Source organism: Onychomys torridus, chromosome 16, assembly GCF_903995425.1.
Source record: "Onychomys torridus chromosome 16, mOncTor1.1, whole genome shotgun sequence".
NCBI lineage: Eukaryota > Metazoa > Chordata > Mammalia > Rodentia > Cricetidae > Onychomys > Onychomys torridus.
This window is the reverse complement of record NC_050458.1, coordinates 38,196,039-38,219,931: the sequence shown is the minus strand read 5'-3', so window position 1 is coordinate 38,219,931 and position 23,893 is coordinate 38,196,039. Positions and strand designations below refer to the sequence as shown.

Sequence of the window (23,893 nt, the reverse complement as noted above, 5' to 3'; positions counted from 1 at the left end):
AAAATAAAATATAGTAAGTTTTTTTAAAAAAACTAACACATTGAAATTGGACAATATAAACAGAAGGAAAAGAGCCCAAGAAAAGGCACAAGAAACAGAGACCCACTTATTTGCACACTTAGAAATCTCATAAAAATGCTTAACTGGAGCCATAATATATATGCAAAGGACCCGTAGGGTAAAATGAGAATTAAAAAAAGTTTTTGTTGTTGTTGTTGTTTTTTGTTTTAGTTAAGGAAAGCTCTGACATGACATTATGAGATAAAGAACCTTCAAAGATGCCATTGAGTTCATTTTCTGTTGGCCATCTACTGTTGGGCATGCAGTCTACCCTTAAGTTAGTTTGTTTCCCAAGGAGACTCCCTTGGAGGAAACTAAATTTTCATTTGCAAATGATTATCAATGGGAGTGAGCTTGTGGGTTAGGGATGGGGGCTTGTGTCTGTTTCTCTCAGCTCTAGGACCCCCTCTGGTGCAGACCTGGGTGGGCCTTGTGCACGTTGCCTCACCCTCTGAGTTCCTATGTGAGTTGTTTTGGCTCTTTCACTCTTTCTGCTGACTTTCTGAGGGATTCCCTGAGCCCCGAGGGGAGGGTTTGATGGAGACATCCTCTTTAGAGCTAAGTGTTTCAAGGTCTCTCACTCTGTACTCAACATCTAGCTGTAGGTTTCTCTTTATTTGTTCTCATCTGCTTCAAGAGGAAACTTCTCTGATGATGGCTGAGCAAGGCACTGATCTATGAGTATAGGAGAATGTCACTAGAGTCATTTTATTGCTAGGTTGTTGTTTTTTTCTTTTCTTTATAGGAATAGTAGTATTTACACTAGGTCTCTGGACAACCTTGCTTACCCAAGCAGTGTCAGGTATGGACTCAATCTCTTGTAGTGGGCCTCCATTCAAATCAGATGCTGGTTGGTCACTCCCACAAACTTTGTGCCCCCATGGTATTAGCATATCTTGCAGGCAGGACACCATTGTAGATCACAGGGTTTATGGCTGGGCTAGTGTTTACATTTCTACTTTCATATCATTCAGCGAAACTTCCTGTATTTTTTTAACTCTTTGGTCTTTGGGAGCTCCAATGTTGTGGAATATTATTTTAACTGTGTAAAGGTGTGTTACATTTTTTCTGCTGCTTTTGTTAACAATGTAAAGATGTGTTACATTTGTTTGATTAAATAAAACTAACCTGGGGTCAGGAAGCTGAGTCAACAACTAGCTGACAGGAAGTGGTAGGGGGGAACTACATGTAGCTAGGGTTCTTTTTTTAAAGAAATCATTTCCACATTCATTTATTTATTTACTTACTTTCTTTTATAATTAAAAAAATTTTAAATTCATTTTACATACCAACCACAGATCCCCCTCTCATCCCTCCTCCCGCTCCCCCTACCTAACCCCCTATCTCCACCCCCAGCCCACCCCTCATCCCCTCCTACAAAAGGGTAAATGTAGCATGAATCTTAAAGAGTCTTATTAATAAAATCAAACCTGAGGCCAGTTATTGGGGTGACTGTTGGAAGATCAGAGAAGCAGAACAAGTCACAGCTACCTCACCTCGCCAGTTCCTCTGCTGATCCTGTTTCCTCAGACTGGAAGCCACTTAGTCCTCATCCAGAATGAATCTCAGCTGAACTGTGCTGCTCAAAAGCCTGAATGCTTAACCAGCCAAATGCTTCTAGTGTCTGGTCCTCATGCCTTATACACCTTTCTGTTTTCTACCATTACTCCCTGGGATTAAAGGCTCACTTTCTGGGATTAAAGGCGTGAGTCACCATGTTTGGCTGTATCCTTGAACAGATGGATTTCTGCCTCTGGAATGCTAGGATTAAAGGCGTGTGCTACCACTGCCTATCCTCTATGTTTAATATTGTGGCTGTTCTGTCTCTGACGCCAGGTATGTTTATTAGGGTGCACAATATTTCAGGGAACACAATACCACCACAGGTAAATCCTCCCATGGGGGGGACAGCAAAACTTGGTATGTATTCAGTTGAGGCAGAACCCAGCCCCTCCCTGCTGCCTCAAAAGTGAGCAAGATGTCCAACCATAGGTAATGGGATCCAGAAAGCCAGCTCACGCACCAGGGATAGATACTGATCACATGGCCAGGAGCCCCTCAAACAGACGCAGCTACACAACTGTCTCCTGTATACAGAGAGCCTGGTCTGGACCCATGCAGGTTCCACAGCTGTCGGTCTGAAGTTCATGACTTCCTATGAGCTTGGTTCAGTTGTCTCTGTAGATTTACCCATCATGATCTTTGTTTTTTGTTTGTTTGTTTTTTCCATGACAGGGTTTCTCTGTGTAGCTTTGGTGCCTTTCCTGAAACTCACTCTATAACCCAGGCTGGCCTCAAACTCACAGAGATCCACCTGCCTCTGCCTCCCGAGTGCTGGGATTAAAGGCCACCACCCAGCACCACATTTTCTTTATCCATTCTTTGGTTGAGGGGTATCTAGGTTGCTTCCAGTTTCTGGCTATTACAAATAATGATGTAGCTAGGGTTCTTAAGTAGGGGCTGAGCAAAAGGATGCCCCTTTTTTTGGGAGATGCAAGCAAGGACAGAAGGTTAGCTATTTGCTATTCAGCCTCTCTGAGGGGGCAAAATTTCACCTAAAAAAGGAAAGAAAGAACCAATAACAGCAACAGCAACAACAACAACAAAAAAACCAAAACAAGAAAATCTCACAAAAACCCAAAATGTAGTTGGTTGTTTTACTCCTAACTCTTTGGGGGCCGGCCACCCAGCTCCCAAATAAATACTTGGAGATTTATTCTTACTTATGAAAGTCCAGCCTTAACTTAGCTTATTTCTAGCCAGATTTTCCTAAATTATCCGATCTAACTTTTGTCTCTGGGCTTTTACCTCTCTGTTTCTGTATATCTTTTCTTTCCTTCTTCTTCCATGCATAGCCGGGTGGCTGGCCCCTGGCATCTTCTCTTCCCAGATTTCTCCTCCTATTTATTCTGTCTGCCTGCCAGCTCTGCCTATCCTGTCCCCTGCCTTGCTATTGGCCATTCAGCTCTTTGTTAGACCAATCAGGTGTTTTAGACAGGCAAAGTAACGCAGCTTCACAGAGTTAGACAAACGCAACATTAAAGAATGTAACACATCTTTGCATCATTAAACAAATGTTACACAGCATGAACAAGTGTAAAAATATTAATCTTCAATTAATATTCCACAACACCTTATGTTGAGGTCTTTTGAGTGTTGTGCAGAGTGATTAGTATGGATCTATTTGCATTTTTCTAGATGCTGACATCCAGCTTGACTAGCACCATTTGGTGAAGATGCTGTCTTTTTTCCCCAATGTGTATTTATGGCTTTAAAAAAAATACAAAATCATGTGTCCATAGGTGTGTGGATTTATGTCTGAGTCTTCAATTTCATTCTGTTGATTGACATGTCTGTTTTTGTGCCAATACTATGTTGTTGTTTTTTTAATCACAATAGCTTTGAAATTGGGGATTGTGGCATCTCTAGCAGTTCTTTTATTTTTCAGGATTGCTTTAGTTATCCTGGGTGTTTTTGAGTTCCTAATGAAGCCAAACATTGTCCTTTCAAGATCTGTGAAGAAGTGTGTTGGAATTTTGACAAGGATTGGTTTGAATCTATAGATTGCTTTAGGTAGGATGGCCATTTTTACTATATTAATCCTATTGATCCATGAGCATGGCACATCTTTCCATCTTCTGATACCTTCTTCGATTTCTTTCTTCAGTGACTTGAAGTTGTTTATCATACAAGTCTTTCGTTTTCTTGGTTAAAAATGCCCAATGGTATTTTGTATTATTTGAGGTTATTGTGAAAGGTCTTGTTTCTCTGATTTCTTGCATCTCTAGGGTGAAACCTACTTGATCATGGAAGATGATTTTTCTTCCTTCCTTCCTTGTTTTTTTCTTTCCTTCTTTCTTTCTTTCTTTCTCTTTCTTTCTTTCTTTCTGTCTTTCTTTCTTTCTTTCTTTCTTTCTTTCTCTCTTTCCTTTTTTGATATGTTCTTGGATTCAATCTGCAACTATTTTTATTGAGATTTTTGCATATATGTTCATAAGGGAAATTAGTAATTCTCTTCTTTGTTAAGTCTTTATGTGGTTTGAGTGTCAGGGTAACTATGGTCTTGTAAAATGAACTGGGCAATGTTTCTTCTGTTTTTATTTTGTAGGATGATTTGAGGATTATTGGCATTAACTCTTCTTTGAAAGGCTTGTAGAATTCTGTGCTAAAACCGTCTGGGTCTGGGCTTTTTTGGTTGGGTTCTGTTTCACTAGGCCTCATAGTTTAAGTTGCTATCTGATCTTAATTTAACTTTGGTAAGTGGAATATATCAAGAAAATTATCCATTTCTTTCTGATTTCCCAATTTGGTGGAATACAGGATTTTAAAGTAAGTCCTTATTTTTCTCTGGATTTCCTCAGTCTCTACTGTTATGTCCCCCCTTTAGTTTCTAATTTTGATAATTTTGATATACTTTCTCCATACATTAGTTAATTTGGATAAGAGTTTGTCAATCTTATTGATTTTTCTCAAGGAACCAACACTTTGTTTCATTGATTCTTTGTATTGTTTGTTTTTGTTTTATTGATTTTAGCACTGAGTTTGATTATTTCTTGCCATTTACTCCTTTGGGTGTGATTTTATTTTTGTTCTAGAGCTTTCAGGTGTGCTGTTAAGTTACTAATATGAGATCTCTCCAATTTTTTAATGTAAATACTTAGTGCTATGAATTTGCTTCTTAGAACTTCATTGTATCTCGTAAGTTTGGATATATTGTGTATTCATTTTCATTTAATTCTGGAAAGTCTTTGATTTCTTTCTTAATTTTTTGTCTTGACACATTTCAATCAGTAGAGAGTTGTTCATTTTCTGTGAGTTTGCAAGCTCTATGTTGTTTCTATTTTTATTGATACCCATTTTTAATCTGTGGTAGTCAGGACACAGGGTGTGATTTCTATTTTCTTGTATCTCTTGAAACTTGACTTATGTCCAATGATGTGGTCAGTTTTAGAGAAAGTTTAATGGAGTGTAGAGAAGAAGGCATTTGTGTGTGTGTGTGTGTGTGTGTGTGTGTGTGTGTGTGTGTGTGTGTGTGTGTTTGAGTGGAATGTTCTGTAAATATCTGTTGGATCCATTGCACTTATAAAATCAGTTAGCTCCAGAATCTCTCTGTTTAGCTTTTGTCTGGATAACCTGTCCATTGGTGAGAATAGTGTATTGAAGACTCCCACTATCAGTATGTGATTTAAACTATAGTAGCATTTCTTTTATGAACTTGGGTGCCCTTGTGTTCGGTGCAGAGATGTTAAAAATTGCAATGTCCTCTTGGTGGATTTTTCCTTTGAGTATGTAGTATTCTTCCCTATCTCTTATGATTAGTTTTGACTTGAAGTCTATTTTGTCATGTATTAAAAAAGGCTATATGTGCTTTCTTAAGTCCATTTGCTTGGATTATCCTTTTCATCTTTTTACCACGAGGTGATAACTATCTTTGATGTTAAGAAATGTCAATGAGCAGTGTTTGTTGATGCCTGTTATTTTGTTGTTGTTGTTGTGATGGTGGTGGTGGTGGTGGTGGTGGTGTGTGTATGTTTCCCTTCTTCTGATTTGCTGGTCTGGGATCATTTATTCCTTGTGTTTTCTTGGGCATAGTTAATCTCTTTTAGTTGGAGTTTTCCTTCTAGTACCTTCTGTAGGGCTGGATTTGTACATAGTTATTTCTTAAATTTGGTTTTATCACATAATATCTTGTTTTCTCCACTTATGGTGACTGAAATTTTGCTGGGTATAGTAGTCTGGGCTGGCATTTGTGGTCCCTTAGAGTCTGTAGCACATCTGTTCTAGGGTCTTCTGGCTTCTAGAGTCTTCATTGAGAAGTTGGGTGTAATTCTAATGGGTCAGTCTTCATATGTTACTTGGTCTTTTCCCCTTGCAGCTTTTAATCTTTTTGTTCTATATGTTAATTTTTTATTATTATCTTCTGGGAGAACTTTCTTTTCTGGTCCAGTCTATTTGGTGTTAAGCTCCTTATACCTTGATAAATATCTCCTTCTTTAGGTTAGGAAAATTTCTTTCTATGACTTTGTTGAAAATATTTCCTATGCCTTTGACCTGGGTCTCTTCTCCTTCCTCTATTCCTATTATCCTTAGATTTGGTCTTTTTGTAGTCTCTCAGATTTCCTGGATGTTTTATGCTGGTAGTTCTTTAGATTTAACATTTTCTTTGACCAAGGTAGCCATTTCCTTTATGGTGTCTTCCATGCCTGAGATTCTTTCTTTCATCTCTTGTATTCTGCTCTTGAAGTTTGCCTCTGAGTTTCCTAAATTTTACATTTCCAGATTTCTCTCAGTTTGGGTTTTCTTTATTGATTCCATTTCCATTTTTCAGGTCTTGAACCATTTTCTTCATTCCCTTCCACTGTTTATCTTGATAGATTTAAGGGATTTATTCACTTCCTCTTTAGGACCTCTACCACATCCACAAAGGCTATTTTAAGGTCACTGTCTTGTGATGATAGACTCAGGTCCTGCTGTGGTAGGGTTGCTGGGCTCTGGTAGAGACATAGTGTCCTGGTTGTTATTGTGTTTTTATGCCGTCATCTAGGCATCTGGTTTTAGGAAGATTGTAATTCTAAGTGCTGATATTTGGTCTTGTCTTTGTTGGGTGGATGTTTCGTTCCTTGGTTTCTGTTGCCCTCTCGGATTTTTAGGAGAGTATGGTGGCTGTGTGTTTCCTGGTAGGGAATTTTTCCGCGATTCGGATAGATGTAGTCACTGGGGCTCCTGGGTCAAATGTGATCTAGGTATTGGAAGCTGACACTTAGGAATGGGAATGGAGAGTTTGTTAAGGGGATCCACAGGAGGGAGGAGAGCACAGTGTTCCACCATGATCTTCTTAGTTTTCTGGGAATGGTGGTAGAGAGTGAGGAGAAGCCACAACAGGTATTCTGCTCCAGAGCTGGGGATGAGCCTGGGGGGTGGGGGTGGATGTGGAGGAGAAGAGGAAGGAGTGAAACTTGCTTCCCTGGCTACATGATTCTCTGTCATATTTCTCTGGAGAGTTTCTGAAGAAATCCTGCTGGACTTGGAGACTGGGATAACAGGAAGGTTGGGGAGGAAGGTTGGAGGAGGTCTGTGAGATCCCCTGGAGATGGAGGCAGAGAGGAGGGGGAGGCTGCAGCAGGTGGTCTGTTACGGAGATGGGGGTGATACAGGGGAGGGGATTAGCTTTGCAGGAGTGCCTGTTGGAGTTGGGGGCTGGGATAAAGCATTAAGGAGAGGAGGGAAGTTTGTAGAGGAAGATCTGTGTGATCCACTGCAGATGGGGGCAGGGAGGCTGCAGCAGATGGTCTGCTACAGAGCTGGGGATGAGCCTGCAAGATTGGGTTTGGAGGAGCAGAGGGAGAGGTGAAATTAGCCTACCCACTTCCCTCGAGAAGATCATATAGTGTGTTTTTATTGTACTCACTCCTCCCAACTCCTCCCAGACCCACCTCCATCTCCCCATTTCTCCAACTCTGATTTCTTTTCTTCCTTGTTTTTAGTACTATTTTTAAACCCATTAAGTCCATTTTTTGTTGGCCAACTACTTTTTGTAGTGGGGCCTGTCCTAGAGTGTGGTTGACCTCCCAGGGGATCACACAATGAAAGAAAACAGACTTTTCCTCTTCCAGCAGCTCTCAAATGCTAATAGCTTCTCATGCTGGGATTTTGTCTGGCTTGAGCATGCATAGGTCTTGTGCATGCTGTCACAGAGATTCTGTGAGTGATGTGCATCTGCCTTGTTGGATCTGGAAAACACTATTTCTTTGACGTCATCCACCACCTCTGGTTCTTACAGTCTTTCTACTCCCTCTTCTGAAAAGATCCGTGTGAGGAGAGGTGTGGTCTAGATGGCTCATTGAGGGTTGAACATGCCACAGTTTCTTATTCTCTGCATGTTGACCAGTTGAGGATACCACTGTGAATATCAGGCCAGCCATTAGAGTAGCTTGCAGGGATCATGGCTGGTGAGATTGATGTGTTTGTTTGTTTAGACAGGATCTCATGTTTCATCATATTGGCTTTTAGCGCACTATGACCTTTTAACACAAAGATGACCTTAAGCTTCTGACTCTTCAGCATCTTTCTCCGGAGTTCGGGGATTACAGGTGTGTACCACCATGCCCAATTTATGCGGTGCTGAGGACCAAACCCAGAGCTTTGTGCATTTTAGACAAGCACTCAACCAATTGAGCTAACTAGCTCCCTGATTTGTTTGCTTATTTTTAAGAACAGAAGATTTTTTAAATTAAAGATGCATTTTATTTTACGTGTGTGCGTGTGCACATGTCATTGTGTGCATTCATGTAGATGTCAAAGGATAACTTGTGAGAGTCAGGTCTCTTCTTCTACCATGTGGGTTCTGGGGAATTGAACTCAGATCAAAGGCTTGGAACCAAGCACCTTTATATACTGAATCACCTCACTTGCCCTATTAAGTTTTATTTATTAACAAGGCAGAAGAATGGGCCAATAATACCTCTTGACAGTGACTGTCTAACTACTACCAACCCTGGATAGTGGGGAGGTGATGGAGGGAAGTCATCAGTGCCATTTTTTTGTCTACCAATGTCCCCACTGTTCCCGTGTCCATTTAATGAATGGGGTCAGAAAGTGCCCCTTAACCTTTGTCCTGTCCCAACGTTGGGCATTCAGAAATGGAGGCTGGGGTCAGGGATATTCTCAGCTGCTCAATAGGCACAGACCTGTCAGTGTCAGCTTGGACACCTATTGCCCTTCATTCTATTGGCCAGGCTTTAGAACAGCTTCCAGGGGTACTGATCTTGCCTCTCCAGTCTGTTAATGAGACCTTGATGATGGTCACTGGTTTATTGTCTGCACCAGTCCCCTGGGAGCTGTCAGCCAGCCTCTGACTGATCCTACAAGGGACCTGGGCTCTATGGGGGAATGCAACACAGCTTTATTGTGGGCCAGGTGGGAGACGAGCAGAGGATCAGGCCACCCTAGGAAATTTGAATTCTATTGACTTGGTTTTCTCTAGTGGGGAAGGATATGGGGCTGCATGATGCATCAAGGCATGCTGGGTTCATGGCAGAGAGTTTTGTGGAGGAGAGCCCTGAGCTGGCTTTGCCTTTGGTTATTTCTCTCATTTGCCAGGTGACTTTGACTCCAAGAAGATCCCATTTATCATGAATGATATTTCTACCATTAAAAATCTTCTAACCTAGGAGCAGACCACATCCACCCCCAAAGAATTTTATTTCTGCAATGGATATATGGATATCCTCTGCCATTCTGTGATATCAAGACAATGTACTGACAAGTTTGAAGCTTGGAAATCCCCAGTGAGACCACCAGGACTTGGCAACCTGTTTAGGGTCCAATTCCCCCTGTCACTCCTTGAAAGCCAGGAGCCTGACAAGTCAAAGATTATGTTTCCTGAGCCTCTGTAAGACCCGGTCTCTGTGTCCTTCCATCACCAGCTTGTGTCTCAGAAGTTCTAAACCATCTTCCTTTCTTTGTTACTTCTGGTGTTCACATTGTTGGCACCAGACTCCGAGGACTCATTTCAGCATCTTTTGGATTTAACCCAGGAACCACAAAACAGTTGGGGCACCTGTTGGGTACCAGGGTCTGGAAGTTCCCATCTTCCTTATCAATCTTTATGCCATCATATCATCTTGTGGCTCGTGCCTGCTTTAAAAAAAGGGGAAGGGGTATATAGCCCAACCTGCCATAGCCTGCAGTCCCTACCATTGTGTTAATTTCAGATACCTTGGCTCCTTACTATCCAGGAACAAGAAGAGTGACTTTCCAGGGTCTTCATTCAGACTTCTCCAACTATAACAATGAGTGGGTCCCCCTTAGACATGACACTCCAACCTGGGGAACAGAGAAAATCCTTAGAGGCACCAGTTGTAGCACCAGAGAGGATTTTTAGCAGGCAAACAACAGCAATTCCAATAAAAGGAGCTGCAGGAGCCTGGGTTTGAGGGTAGGAATGTTGAAAATAGGGCATCTGCCCTACTGACGGATTTTCAGCATGGACGTGCAAGGTCAGTCTGGTCAAAAAAGAGCGCTGACCTCCTGACAAAAAGACAGATGTGTTCAGCTGAGCTGCAGGTGGGAACCCAGGCAGAGGGAAGCTGCCAGACCCCTGGTGCTCGATAGGTGCTCCAGACTGTGCCACAGATCCTGGTTGAAATCAACAAAGATGCTAAGTCTAACACGAGGTCCCCAGAACCCAAGCTGCCAACTTCCCTGCACCCAGCTCTTTAGCTTGGGGCAGTGGCTTCCAAAATGGGTTTCTAAGAAAGACCTGGTGTTCTTTCACCCATAGGCAGTCATATCACTGAGTGAATTTGGAAAACTCTAATCATAGTACTACTCTGTGGGGGTGGTGATCCTTGTTAGTAGACCAAAGCCTTTAAGAAGACGCGTGCGCTGCCGTTTAACCCAGTGTTGGTGAAGCAGTGTGGCTACAGAACATACTTGCTCATATACCAAGAAGAGTCTTGGAAATACTGGGTAAGTTTCTTGCCCCACACTAGATGTGCTTTTCTCTGGAACCTGACGCTGCTGGAAGGCTGAAGTAAAGACAGACTGCCAGCTGTACAAATTACATGGCTTTGGAGCCTGCCAAAGGCTGGAAGGGGAGTCCTCTTCTGCGGGCTTATATTAGTTCCTTTTCCTGTTGGTAGCATAAACTACTCTGAGGAAGGAAAAAAAAAAAAGGCAACTTGAGGAGGGAAAGGCTTATTTTGGCTCACAGTCCTGGGGTAGAAAGCTATCATCACAAGGACAGCATAGTGGTAGGAGCTTGAGGTAGCTGGTCATATTACATCCACAGTCAGGAAGCAGGGATGAATGTTAATGCTCAGTTCATTCTTTCCCTTCTAGTCAGCCCAGGAATTCTGCCCAAAGAGTGCTGCTGCTCACAGTGAAGGCGAGTCTTCCTACATCAATTAATGTAACCTAGGTAACCCCTCACAGGTGTGCCCAAAGGTTAGTCCAGTCTAGAGTCTATGAAGCAGACAGTCAATATTAACCATCAAAGGGTTCCATGGTGGGAAGACTTCACGCTGCTCTTCCTTCAAGTGGGGGCTGTGAGAGAACTCACCCTGGCCCGTGGAAAGTGGTGATGGTTCTATACCATCTGCCTGCATTCAAAGATGGAGACTCGATTGTGGTGAAGCGTTTGGCACTCCCCAAGGACTTTGACTCAGAATGTTCGGGGAGCCATTGACAGCTCTGTTTTCCTTCCAGCAAAAAGAAACTGCCCTGGGCTAACAGTGGCATCAGCCTGGGATACTTGGAACAGAGTACTGTACCTCCCTCCCTTTCTCCAGCTGCAGCCCCTGTAGCCAGACACACAGACAAAGTCCTGGCCTGGGGGTTGCATTCCCCCTTCCTTCTTCATGGTGGGTCCAGGAGATGCTGTCCCACTGGCCTGTCTCTGGGAAAGGGCTGCAGACACGCCCACTGTGTGTACAGAACAGAACAAACAAGTAGGCGGCAGAGTTATAAAAACCACGCTGTGTTTTATTAGCTAATAAGATGCATCTGCTTTTATTAAAGAAAGACCCAAGGTGCAAGGAGGTCTAAGGACTGACTTCTGAAGGGGCACAGAGAAGCTGTGTGCCCACTCATCGGCCACAGCTGTGCCCTGTATTGACATCCTCAACGCCTTCTCCTCCCTCCGTCTCTGCTCTTCCCTGAGCCTCTTAGTCATGGCCAAGTCTAGTCAAGATGCCTCAGGGTTACACTTATCAACCTGCAGCCCTACCCAGGGAGGAGAGCTGTCACTGACTCAAAGGTGGACAGGTGAACCCATGCCAGACAATGACAGGGAGAATTTCTGAGCTTCCTTGGCAATTATCCAAATGATAATGACATTTTACCATTAAAGATTTTTTTTTTTTCTAGCATTGAAAAAAAAATATCCCTGGGCTCAGCGCCCAACCATGGGAGTTGGGACTCTCAGAACCACCCCTGGGGCAGAGAGAGAGAGAGGTGCTGCCACCATTCTAGTGCTGTCTGGGCATCAACCTGCAGTGGTAGCTGAGCATCTTTCTTGAGAATGGGTCCTAGGGATTCGGGCAGGATAGTCAGGACCCAGGCTGTCCTCCAAGGAGCTCCAGTTCCACCGGCAGTCAAAGGACCTTCGAGGACTGAGTAGTGGGGTGTGGACCGGGAATTTAGGACTGCAAAACCATCTGGGGGCCTGGTGGGAAGCTGGAAAGAAGTCTGGAGACAGTTGGTTCTAGATGGGAGTAATTCTGTGTCTTGGACAGGAGGCCCCTTTCTTCACCTATAAAACAAGGGGTTTGGGATAATTTCAACCTGGAGTTCCTTTCCTTTCTCCCCGCCCCCCGCCGCCCCCGAAGGACCGCGTGTAACTGGAAACCGAATACAAGTGTCTCGGCGCAAAGCCTGGGATCCTGTCCTCTGAGCTCAGCCTATACCCGCCTCCTCCCCCCCTCCCCGCTCCTACACTGGCCTTTGGGGACAGCTTGGACTTTGCTGCAGTCTGGTTGGCTCAAAAGTGGGCAGAGCTGTGGGTCGGAGTCCAGCGCCCCCTGGTGTACCCGAAAGGTACACAAGCCCTTTAGGACCCCTTGGAGGCCCGACGGCCGTGACTCAGGGTGCCACCACTGCCAGAGCTGCGGGAGGCCTGATTGGGGTTCCGTGTGGGCTGAGCCACGGCTCAATTAATTACCAGTTGCTGGGAATCCTTGTCGCTCGCTTGTGGTGACTCACCCCACAGCCAGGCTCACTTGCCAAGCACGGGGAGGGGTTGGGGGTGGGGGGTCTTGGTTCTTGGAGTCTAAAATGAATTTTGGGGAGCGCACTTGCTCTGGTGGGGCTTCCCATTCGGGTACCCGAAGACCCCACCGAGACACGACTGTCCAGACATAGCGCACAGCGGATGCCCCTGCCCTGTAGTGCACCCACAAGCCTTTGAAAAAAAAAAAAGCTTTTTGCCTGGGAGCCTACATGAAGCCCCAAACCCACAGGGCTGAGTCTGGGTAGACAGAGGCCGGGGTATAGTCCGGGAGACTGAAGAACATAGGACTTTGTATTTTCTAACTCAAAAGCTGGGTCTGATTTACAGGCTGCTCCTATCTCCGTGGTCAGCTTCTAGCTCCTCTTTGCTATTGTGCACGGGGGAGGGGGTCAGACGGGGGGGAATCACCAGATCCCTCCATATTCATCTCTTCCTTACCTAGAGACAGAGAAGATAATCTAGCGAAGGAAAGCAAGTCCCGGGGTCTCAAGACTTTGGTTTATAAGTCCTGGTTCGCAGCAACACTGCTCTAGGGGTGTTTGGGGAGCGAGGAAACCTCTCTCTGGGCGACCTAAAGAGAGATGGATGGGTGGGGGATCCGAAGGCCTAAAGAGAGAAATCTGGCCTTCTTCCCTGTATGCTAAGACCAGCTGCTCCTTGGCAAGATGCTCCTGTCCCATCCCCAAGCCTGAACTTAGTGGGTGAACTTCGTGGCGGTTCGCTGGAGGGACGCTCTCTGCACTCCTATCCTCTGCCACCAAAACAAGAAAAGATTAGAGAAGAGGCGGGTAGGGTACTGAGGGAGAGGGTGAATGCGAATTCCCGTCCTTCCCTTCTTGAGGGGTGTGTGTGTGTGTGTGTGTGTGTGTGTGTGTGTGTGTGTGAGAGAGAGAGAGAGAGAGAGAGAGAGAGAGAGAGAGAGAGAGAGAGAGAGAGAGAGAGGCGGTCTGCACTATTCACCAGAACTCTAGAGAAAAGTAGTTGGGGTCAGCAGGTGCAGGACCACCGGAGACGCATCCACCATCCCACCATCGGGATTGAGGAGGCTATCAAAACGCCAACACTCTAGGAGGCAGTGCCCCAGCCAGTAGGGTGCCGCTGTGCCAGGTGGCTGCTGCAGCTGGAAGTGTGTGTGTGTGTGTGTGTGTGTGTGTGTGTGTGTGTGTGTGCTCGTGCGCGCGCGTGCGCGCGAGTATGTTAAGGGGGAGCGCGAGGCAACTGCTGCTGTACTCCCAAGTGCTCATAGCCCCTTCCCCTTCTATTCCCCACGCTCCCCTTTTCTCCGTTCTGACTCTAATTCGCCTCCACTGGCCGAATTCGTTTCTCATCTTCAGCTGCGGGGGTTTCTCAAAACTCTCCACTTTGCCAAGGCTGTGGTGCGCTCTTAGGGGAGCAGTGCTAGAAGGGACCCAAGCATTCATGTGTATCCACCCATCCTAGCCAAAAACCCACTACCGGCTGGGCTCCTGCACCCGCACCCAGGCGGCACCCAGTTTTACCCCTCTCCCTCCCCCTCTAGCCACCTCTCCAGGGCTCCAAAGCAAGCTCTGTGCGTGCGCAGCACTAAGTCTGCTGCAGAAGATGCCACCGCCGCCTCTCCAGCTGGCTGGGGACCAGGCGGGAGGTGGCGCGACCCGGAGGCTGCAGGAGGGAGGGAGGGGGGGAGGGAGAGAGGAAGGCAGAGAAGAGATGAGAAGAGAGGAGGAGAGGAGGGAGGGAAGCCGGTCCTTGGAGTAGCCTGCTCCCCCCCTTCCCCCCCCCACGTCCGCCCCCGTCCCTCCCGCCGGAGCGGGGCCGTCAAACGCAAACACGCGCGCACGCACACCCGCGAATACATACACTCGGGCTCCCTCCGGCGCGCACGCACAGCGCCTCAGGCAGACCAGAGCGGCGGCTGCCTCTCTGGACTCCTGGACGCCAGAGTCTCGGGATCTTCCCGCGGCTGAGGCGCCTTTGCCCGTCCCTATCCCTACCCTTCAGTTCCTCCAGGCCCGCGGGACCACTCCCGCCCGGCCGCCGCCACCTCGCTGGCCGCCCCGGGAGGAGCTGGCTGGCCGGCCGCGCAGTTCCCTCGTCGCCCCCGAGGTAGCTCCGTCGCAGCTCCTGTCTTGGACTTCGCCCTGTTCCTGAGCTTCGGAAGCTGAGTGAAACAAACTTCGCAGATCGGCTGTCGCGCGGCGGGCACCCCGCGTGCCCCGCGCGCCCAGGTGGGCACAGGGCTTTCGGACCTTGGGGCATCGGGCTGCCTTGCCCGTTGCACCTGCTAGATAGACTCTCTCCCTGCTTGCAGGGGATTCTAGAGACACCTTCACTTAGCAAACTTTTCTGTTCCCCCAACCCAAGGGGGTGAGGAAAGCTAGAGGAAGAAGTTGGTCCCCGCGGGGCAACCGCCACCCTGGAGGCGATTAGCTGGGCCCCGCTAGCCGGGGAACGCATCCAGAGGGATGGGGAACCTCTCCCCGGGTCGCCCTCTGTCCCGGCTCCTGATCCTGATCCTGCCCCAGCCCGGCCCACGGGCTCGAGGGGCCAGATGCCGAGGACCACGCAGCCCGCGCGGAACGAGCGTGGGTCATTCATACGCACGACTATCCGCACTGGGGCAAGCCGCCTGACCCAGGCCTGGCGTAGGGTGTACCGGGTCCAGGATCGCTGGCCTCCACGCTCTAGTGATGCCATAAACCTGCCTACCCTCATGCCTATCCCGGTAGTGATCACCACGCCCGCGGACCCCGTTGAGTTCGCGGAATCGACTGCCCTGGGTGCGCCCGTAGAGCCCGCAGAGCCCGTTGTGCCCGCGGAACCCGCTGCGCCCGCGGAACCCGCTGCGCCCGCGGAACCCGCTGCGCCCGCGGAACCCTCTGCGCCCGCGGAACCCTCTGAGCCCGCGGAACCCGCTGAGCCCGCGGAACCCGCTGCACCTGCGGAACCCTCAGAGCCCGCGGAACCCGCTGCGCCCGCGGAACCCGCTGAGCCCGCTGCGCCCGCTGAGCCCGCTGCGCCCGCTGAGCCCGCTGAGCCCGCGGAACCCACTGCGCCCGCTGAGCCCGCGGAGCCCGCGGAACCCGCTGCGCCCGCAGAGTCCGCCGAGCCTGCCGAGCCCGGGGCGTCCGCTAAGCCCGCGAAACCTGCAGAGTCCGGTGAGTCCTGTGTGGTCATTGAGACCGGGGAGCCCGCGGAACCCGAGAACGCTCCTCCGCTTGAAGGTGTTGAAGTTCGGGACAGTGAAGACCCCGAAGATGAGGCCAACATTTCCACCATCAGCTGCGGGCTCTGCTGTTACCACCGCTTACAACTTCGACTGGATCGCAGAGCAGACTTCGTCCGCGCGGCGCTGCATTGGGATAAGAGCGGTCCTTTGGTTTCTTTCATCCTCAGCAGCTCCTTCCTCGCAGCCATGAAGCGGCAGAACGTGCGTACCATGTCCCTGATCGCCTGTACCTTCACCTACCTGCTGGTGGGTGCCGCGGTGTTCGACGCCCTCGAGTCCGACCACGAGATGCGCGAGGAGGAGAAACTTAAGGCCGAAGAAGTCCGCATCAGAGGCAAGTACAACATCAGCTCCGACGACTACCATCAGCTGGAGCTGGTCATCCTGCAGTCTGAGCCCCACCGCTCTGGTGTCCAGTGGAAATTCGCGGGTTCCTTCTACTTTGCCATCACCGTCATCACAACCATAGGTAAATGGTGGGTGCGCCGCCACTGGGCTCGTGGGAGACACGGGAGGAGTCCCCAGGAAGTAGTACACGATGTGCAAGGCTGGGTGGGTGGGGAGGGGCTCCCGGGTTCAAGACAGCCCCGTGTTTCTGGATCTCACCCCTCAGGGGAAGATCTCACTCCTCCAGGGGATCCTATCTGGTGCCCCACACCGCTCTGGTGTCTGGGCCAGGCTTATAAACCCCCAGAGACAGAATGCTGTTGTCTTGAGGGTGGAGGTGCCACTTTTGCCAAGAGTGGTGCGCTAAGAATAATCCCACAACCGACACCCACCCACCACAACACCCCTGTGCAGGCTGCACTTCCCTAAGTGGGTTCCAAGCCTTACACTTACTACCTCTTGGGGAATTTGGGACAAAGATGGCTTGGTGACAAGGGCTGCTTAAGGGGGCTATAGGTGGTATGGGTTACTGATCCTTCCTCATCTGGGGGCCTTTGGGGAGCCAGGATTTCAGCACCCATTATCTTTCCTTTGAGTTGTGGAGTGTGTTAGGTCCCAGAAGAAGAGTTTGCTCTTCCTTGGTTGGGTTGGGGTTGGCAGCAGGTGACCTGCAATGCAGTCCTGGTGGGTTGGATAGGGCAGCAATAGGTGTGGATCGAAAGAGTCTGGGTGTTGTTTGAAAACTGGGCGAGTTTCACTCTAGGAAAGAGTCTGGTACAGATGGGGTTGCTTATAGGTTCCCACACTCAGGTCACTGTCCACAGAGCAGTCTCTAGTGACTCCCTATGGCTGTACCTCACTGAGGCTGGGGTTGGGAGACACCTCTAAATTAGCACATGAAGACCTGTGGAAATCTGAGTGCTGCACTTCATCCCAGGAGGTGGGGTAGATGCCCTTCTGGGTAGGAGGCAAAATGGTGTCTCTGGCTGGCTATTTGCCATGTCATGGCAGATTGCCTAGGGCCATCTCCTTAGACCTATGGGGACCAGAATGTTGACTCAAAGGTGGTCTCTTTTGCCCCTTATGAGAATCCATCTTCCTTTTCTGGACCTTCCTCTAATTTTCCTATGATACCTTTTTTTTTTTTTTTTTTTTTTTTTTCCTGAAAAGCTCTGCATTGCTGGAAGGGGGGGGGAGACTCAGGATTTCAAGGTGCCATATGCAACAGGAAACACCAACCTGGGACAGACTCTTTCCTTCTTGCTTGAAAGGACTTTTTAAGAGTTGCATTTTAAAAATATGTGCTAAATTGGTGCAGGTTTTTATGTTTGGGGGAAAGAAGTCACCCTTCTGTGGTCCACATAACCAGTTTTGCCCCTGCTGGCTTCAAAGCCCGCCCCTCCCCCCCAGGTTGGAGAAGAGACCAGCAGGTCACTGCGTCATTTCTGTCTTTGAACTGTGGTGGTGATATACAGATGTGCAAGTCATTGGTTCTGGTGGCAGGTATCTTTGCTGGAAGGCAAGAATATACCTGTGACATAGACGGAGGGGAGAAATGCCATGGTCCCCTGAAAGTGCCTTTTGTGATCCAGCTCTGAAACAGGGGGATTTGTTTTTCAGGCTGGTTCCCTGTAGTAAGACCAGCGCAGAAAACTGTTGATGTGGGTGACACAGGGAGAAGGCTGGGGTTAAAAGCAAGCACAGTCATGTTGCAGCATTCCTTTAAAAAGTAATTGAGGTTGAGGAAGCTCTCATTGGGGTATGCCTCCTTTATTGATATGATTGGCAGTTCAGGACAGAAGCTTCTAATATTTGAAACTCCAAGGGAAGAGGAGCTAAAAGTAACTGCTGTCTTAGCCCCCCAGGCAAGGGGGCTCTCATCAAGACAGGGCCACTTGAGAAAGAGGAAATACATTGGTTTTTCTCGTTTCCTTTATTGGGTTTTCTACTCATTTGAAGAAAACATTGGAAACACACACACACACACACACACACACACACACACACACATACACACACATGCTCTCATGTGCATACACATGCACATGTACACAAACATCCACACTCATGCATACTCAAATGCATGCATGCAAACACACATAAATGCGCATACATACATCCACACTCTCATGCATATTCATATGCGTGCACAATACACTTACATACATGTACTGACACACACACACAAACACAATACTCTCACATACATGTACACATAGGCATGCACATACATACACATTCACTCACATGCACACATGCATATGCCCATGTACACATACATACACATGTACCCATACTTGCATGTACACATACACATACTTGCATGTACATACACACACATGCAGTCACATGCATGCAGACAGATACACATCCAGACATACACACTCATATGCACACACATCCACATGCATATACACACTTACTTGCATGCATTTATACACACCTGCATACATGCACACACATACACATGTCCTAAGGCAGCTGTGCTTAAGTCGAAAGAGTGAAATCCGGAGCCTGCCATACAGGAAGACTACAGTGGTGCCATTTTCTGACCTCCAGCCTCAGTTTCTCCACCTGGAGGAGGGCTATTATATGATAACCATTGGCAAGTGGCCTTTCTTCGTCAGCTGTGGGCATGCAGGATCCCTACCCCAGCCCTGCACACTGCAGCGCTTAGTAGGTGCTGAATCTATGCTCTTGCTTTTGACTGACTGAGCCTCTTGCTGCCTGGTCTGAGAAGTCGTCCACAGAAGCCCTCACATCTGTAGGAGACAAAACACCTTTATGGTTACTTTTGTGTGTTTTCTTTTCTTTTTAAATTCAAATGCAAATGAAAGTGCTGTTAGGCCCAGAATAAAAGCCAGGCCCCGAGCCACGCCCTCAAAGGAATCATCTTCATCTTCTATTGGGCAATGACGTTGGCAAAAATGAGACTCATTGTCATAGCTTTTCTTTTTCACCTAAGTTCGGGTGATTTCTGGTGTGCATGTGTGCCAACTTGACACTGGTTGTGGCAGGAGCCCTGAAGCTGGCTAGTGAACGTTGCTTCTTAGACGGAGTTATCAGCTTCCTCTGGGAAATGGATTTTCAAAATGTACGTAATTACTACTTCATTTCGAAGCTGTGGCTAGGCCTTCGCGCAAGACTTCGGAGGCTATGACATGGACTCTGGCCCTAGCTCTCTGGGGAGTCCTGAGCATAACAATTGCCTTCTTAATCAGGTCTAGTCCTGGTGCCCATTTTTTCCAGGGGCTTCCAGGTTGCTGCCACTTGTCGCTGTCCTTAAGGAGTCTTTACTGTGTGGTTTTCAACTTGGGTGAGACACCCTTGCTCTTAGCCCACTTGACCTGATTGGCTGTGCAGCTGAAGCATCCCCTCCCAGACCCATTGATGCAAGTGGGAGAAGTAGATGGTGCTGAGGGGGCAGGGTCTGCATAGGCATAGGAGGTCTGTGAGAATCATCTCTGCTTGGGGTTGAGGTCTTGGAGCTTGCATAATATATGGCTGGTATAAACTTATTACCTCCCACAGTGATAGGTTCAAGCTAAAACTACCCCACAGTCAACCTCTTTGTACAATGTACCAGAGATGGGATTTCCACCACGCTTGGGTTTTTCAGTCTAACATCTGTGATCTAGGTTGCCTACCTTCGGGATCATGAAAAAGGAAGCCACCAGAAGCCACCTGCAGAACTATGGATGACAATTTAAAGGCTGGTTTGCCATGCGGGAAGAAGGGTTGGCTTGTGGGTTTTCTTCTCTAGCTACAGTTTTGGGGGACAGGGGAGAAGTACACACTTCCTGGTTCTTTGGGCCCATCTGAAGCTGAGGTTGCTGCCAGACTGTTCCAGACAGATATCAAACTCTTTCCTTTCCAAGGTAGAATCAGACTTCACAAAATAGACAGAATTCATCACAGGTTTAGGTGGTGGGACGTGATTCACATTCTTGTCAAGCACCTGCCCTGCCTTGCTTGTGCTGCCTGCTTTCATACTCTAGGGACAGTCTAGATGCCAAGATAAGGTCTGGCCTTGGCAGAGGTGCTGGTAACCCAAGTAGTTGGCTGTAGTCCAATGTGGAGCACAGGTACAGCTAAACCCAGTGAGAATCTTTATCTGTCCTGTGCCATCCACCAGGCTAAACACACACACACACACACACACACACACACACACACACACACACACACAAACTTACACTCTTACCTCCCCTCCCCCCACACACAGAGCATCCTTACCCAGTATACAAACCACCTGCCTCCCAGAGTCCTCCAAGCCACACCCTTACCCTCCTCCCCTCCAGTCAATCTCAGCTTTGTGGATTCTGATCATTCTGCCTCAGGTCTGAAATGTCTTTGTTCCCTGAACCTACAGTGTCCAGCACAGTACATGCCATAGAGCAGGCATCTCACAAAGGACTGCAAAGCTGAAACAGGACCAATGGGTCAGAAAGGCTGATGCCTGAGGAATCACGGAGCTTAAACACACACACACACACACACACACACACACACACACACACACACACAGACAAACACTCTCTCTCTCCCTCCCTCCCCCCTCTCCTTCTCCCTCTCTTTCTCTCCCTTCTCTCTCTTTTCACCCATGAACTTGTGGGAACCTGTCCTGCTTGACCGATGAGGAAACTGAGGCAGAGAAAGCAATGCATACCAAGGTAGAGTGCATCAAAGAGCATATGGAAACAGGGTCTCCTACTGCAGGCTCTAGCTGGAAGTCACCACAGGGGTCACAGTAGGTCTGTGTGCCTGCCTCACATTCACTCACATTTGGGGATCCTGCTCAGCCAGGACTAGAGGATGGGTAGCCTTGGGAGCAATAGGGTTCACCTCTATCCACCAATGCCAGTGGATGGGTAGCCTTGGGAGCAAGAGGGTTCACCTCTATCCACCCATGCCAGAGGATAGGTAGCCTTGGGAGCAAGAGGGTTCACATCTCTCCACCCATGCCAGAGAATGGAGTGCCTTGGGAGCAAGAGGGTTTACTTTTGTCCACCCATGCCAGAGGATGGGTAGGTAGCCTTGGGAGCAAGAGGGTTCACCTCTCTCCACTCATGCCAGAGGATGGGTAGGTATCCTTGGGAGCGAGAGGGTTCACCTCTCTCCACCTATGCCAGAGGATGGGTAGCCTTGGGAGCAAGAGGGTTCACCTCTACCACCAATGCCAGTGGATGGGTAGCCTTGGGAGCAAGAAGGTTCACCTCTATCCACCCATGCCAGAGGATGGGTAGGTAGCCTTGGGAGCAAGAGGGTTCACTTCTATCCACCCATGCCAGAGGATGGGTAGCCTTGGAAGCAAGAGGGTTCACCTCTCTCCACCCATGCCAGAGAATGGAGTGCCTTGGGAGCAAGAGGGTTTACTTTTGTCCACCCATGCCAGAGGATGGGTAGCCTTGGGAGCAAAAGGGTTCACCTCTGTCCACCCATGCCAGAGGATGGGTAGGTAGCCTTGGGAGCAAGAGGGTTTACTTTTGTCCACCCATGCCAGAGGATGGGTAGGCTTGGGAACAAGAGGGTTTACCTCTCTCCACCCATGCCAGAGAATGGGTAGCCTTGGGAGCAAGAGGGTTCACCTGTCTCCACCCATGCCAGAGGATGGGTAGGTAGCCTTGGGAGCAAAAGGGTTCACCTCTGTCCACCCATGCCAGAGGATGGGTAGGTAGCCTTGGGAGCAAGAGGGTTCACTTTTATCCACCCATGCCAGAGGATGGGTAGGTAGCCTTGGGAGCAAGAGGGTTCACCTCTCTCCACCCATGCCAGAGGATGGGTAGGTAGCCTTGGAAGCAAGAGGGTTCACCTCTATCCACCCATGCCAGAGAATAGAGTGCCTTGGGAGCAAGAGGGTTTACTTTTGTCCACCCATGCCAGAGGATGGGTAGCCTTGGGAGCAAAAGGGTTCACCTCTGTCCACCCATGCCAGAGGATGGGTAGGTAGCCTTGGGAGCAAGAGGGTTGACTTCTATCCACCCATGCCAGAGGATGGGTAGGTAGCCTTGGGAGCAAGAGAGTTCACTTCTATCCACCCATGCCAGAGGATGGGTAGGTAGCCTTGGGAGCAAGAGGGTTCACCTCTCTCCACCCATGCCAGAGGATGGGTAGGTAGCCTTGGGAGCAAGAGGGTTGATCTCTATCCACCCATGCCAGAGGATGGGTAGGTAGCCTTGGGAGCAAGAGGGTTCACCTCTCTCCACCCATGGCAGACGATGGGTAGCCTTGGGAGCAAGAGGGTTCACCTCTATCCACCCATGCCAGAGGATGGGTAGGTAGCCTTGGGAGCAAGAGGGTTCACCTCTATCCACCCATGCCAGAGGATGGGTAGGTAGCCTTGGGAGCAAGAGGGTTCACCTCTATCCACCCATGCCAGAGGATGGGTAGGTAGCCTTGGGAGCAAGAGGGTTTACCTCTCTCCACCCATGCCAGAGGATGGGTAGCCTTGGGAGCAAGAGGGTTCACCTCTCTCCACCCATGCCAGAGGATGTGTAGGTAGCCTTGGGAGCAAGAGGGTTCACTTCTATCCACCCATGCCAGAAGATGGGTAGCCTTGGAAGCAAGAGGGTTCACCTCTCTCCACCCATGCCAGAGGATGTGTAGGTAGCCTTGGGAGCAAGAGGGTTCACTTCTATCCACCCATGCCAGAAGATGGGTAGCCTTGGAAGCAAGAGGGTTCACCTCTATCCACCCATGCCAGAGAATGGAGTGCCTTGGGAGCAAGAGGGTTTACTTTTGTCCACCCATGCCAGAGGATGGGTAGCCTCGGGAGCAAAAGGGTTCACCTCTGTCCACCCATGCCAGAGGATGGGTAGGTAGCCTTGGAAGCAAGAGGGTTCACCTCTATCCACCCATGCCAGAGGATGGGTAGGTAGCCTTGGGAGCAAGAGGGTTCATCTCTATCCACCCATGCCAGAGGATGGGTAGGTAGCCTTGGAAGCAAGAGGGTTCACCTCTATCCACCCATGCCAGAGGATGGGTAGGTAGCCTTGGGAGCAAGAAGGTTCATCTCTATCCACCCATGCCAGCGGATGGGTAAGTAGCCTTGGGAGCAAGAGGGTTCACCTCTCTCCACCCATGCCAGAGGATGGGTAGCCTTGGGAGCAAGAGGGTTTACCTCTCTCCACCCATGCCAGAGGATGGGTAGCCTTGGCAGCAAGAGGGTTTACCTCTCTCCACCCATGCCAGAGAATTCGTAGGTAGCCTTGGGAGCAAGAGGGTTCATCTCTATCCACCCATGCCAGAGGATGGGTAGGTAGCCTTGGAAGCAAGAGGGTTCACCTCTATCCACCCATGCCAGAGGATGGGTAGCCTTGGAAGCAAGAGGGTTCACCTCTATCCACCCATGCCAGAGGATGGGTAGCCTTGGGAGCAAGAGAGTTCATCTCTATCCACCCATGCCTATAAGCTTGTGAGTTTGTCCACTCTGTAACCACACAGCCACTCAACCAATCTGCCACCCACCATTTTAACACTACATCTTGGGTGGGCTAGCCATTCATGGC

At 48.8% G+C, this 23,893-nt stretch overlaps 1 protein-coding gene and 1 long non-coding RNA gene across 4 annotated transcripts in view; one reads left to right on the top strand and one right to left on the bottom strand.

Annotated features, from left to right (window-relative positions):
- Nucleotides 1–11,523: 11,523 nt before the first annotated feature.
- Nucleotides 11,524–13,655, bottom strand: LOC118597346. The gene is made up of 2 exons (XR_004946807.1): nucleotides 13,229–13,655; nucleotides 11,524–12,313 (listed from the first exon to the last, which is right to left on the bottom strand). It is a non-coding gene; the product is annotated as an uncharacterized LOC118597346 (long non-coding RNA).
- Nucleotides 13,656–14,552: 897 nt separating this feature from the next.
- The window catches only part of Kcnk9 (potassium two pore domain channel subfamily K member 9), a 44,277-nt gene continuing 34,936 nt past the window's right edge, over nucleotides 14,553–23,893 (top strand). For 2 of the 3 annotated variants that reach the window (XR_004946741.1, XM_036207661.1), the window contains exon 1: nucleotides 14,553–16,467. Coding sequence is in view for 2 of the 3 variants with exons in the window: in XM_036207661.1 (XP_036063554.1) it covers nucleotides 15,321–16,467 (1,147 nt within the window). In the remaining variant the exon portion in view is untranslated. The remainder of the gene's footprint in view (nucleotides 16,468–23,893) is intronic. The other variant, XM_036207660.1, reaches the window with a different exon arrangement.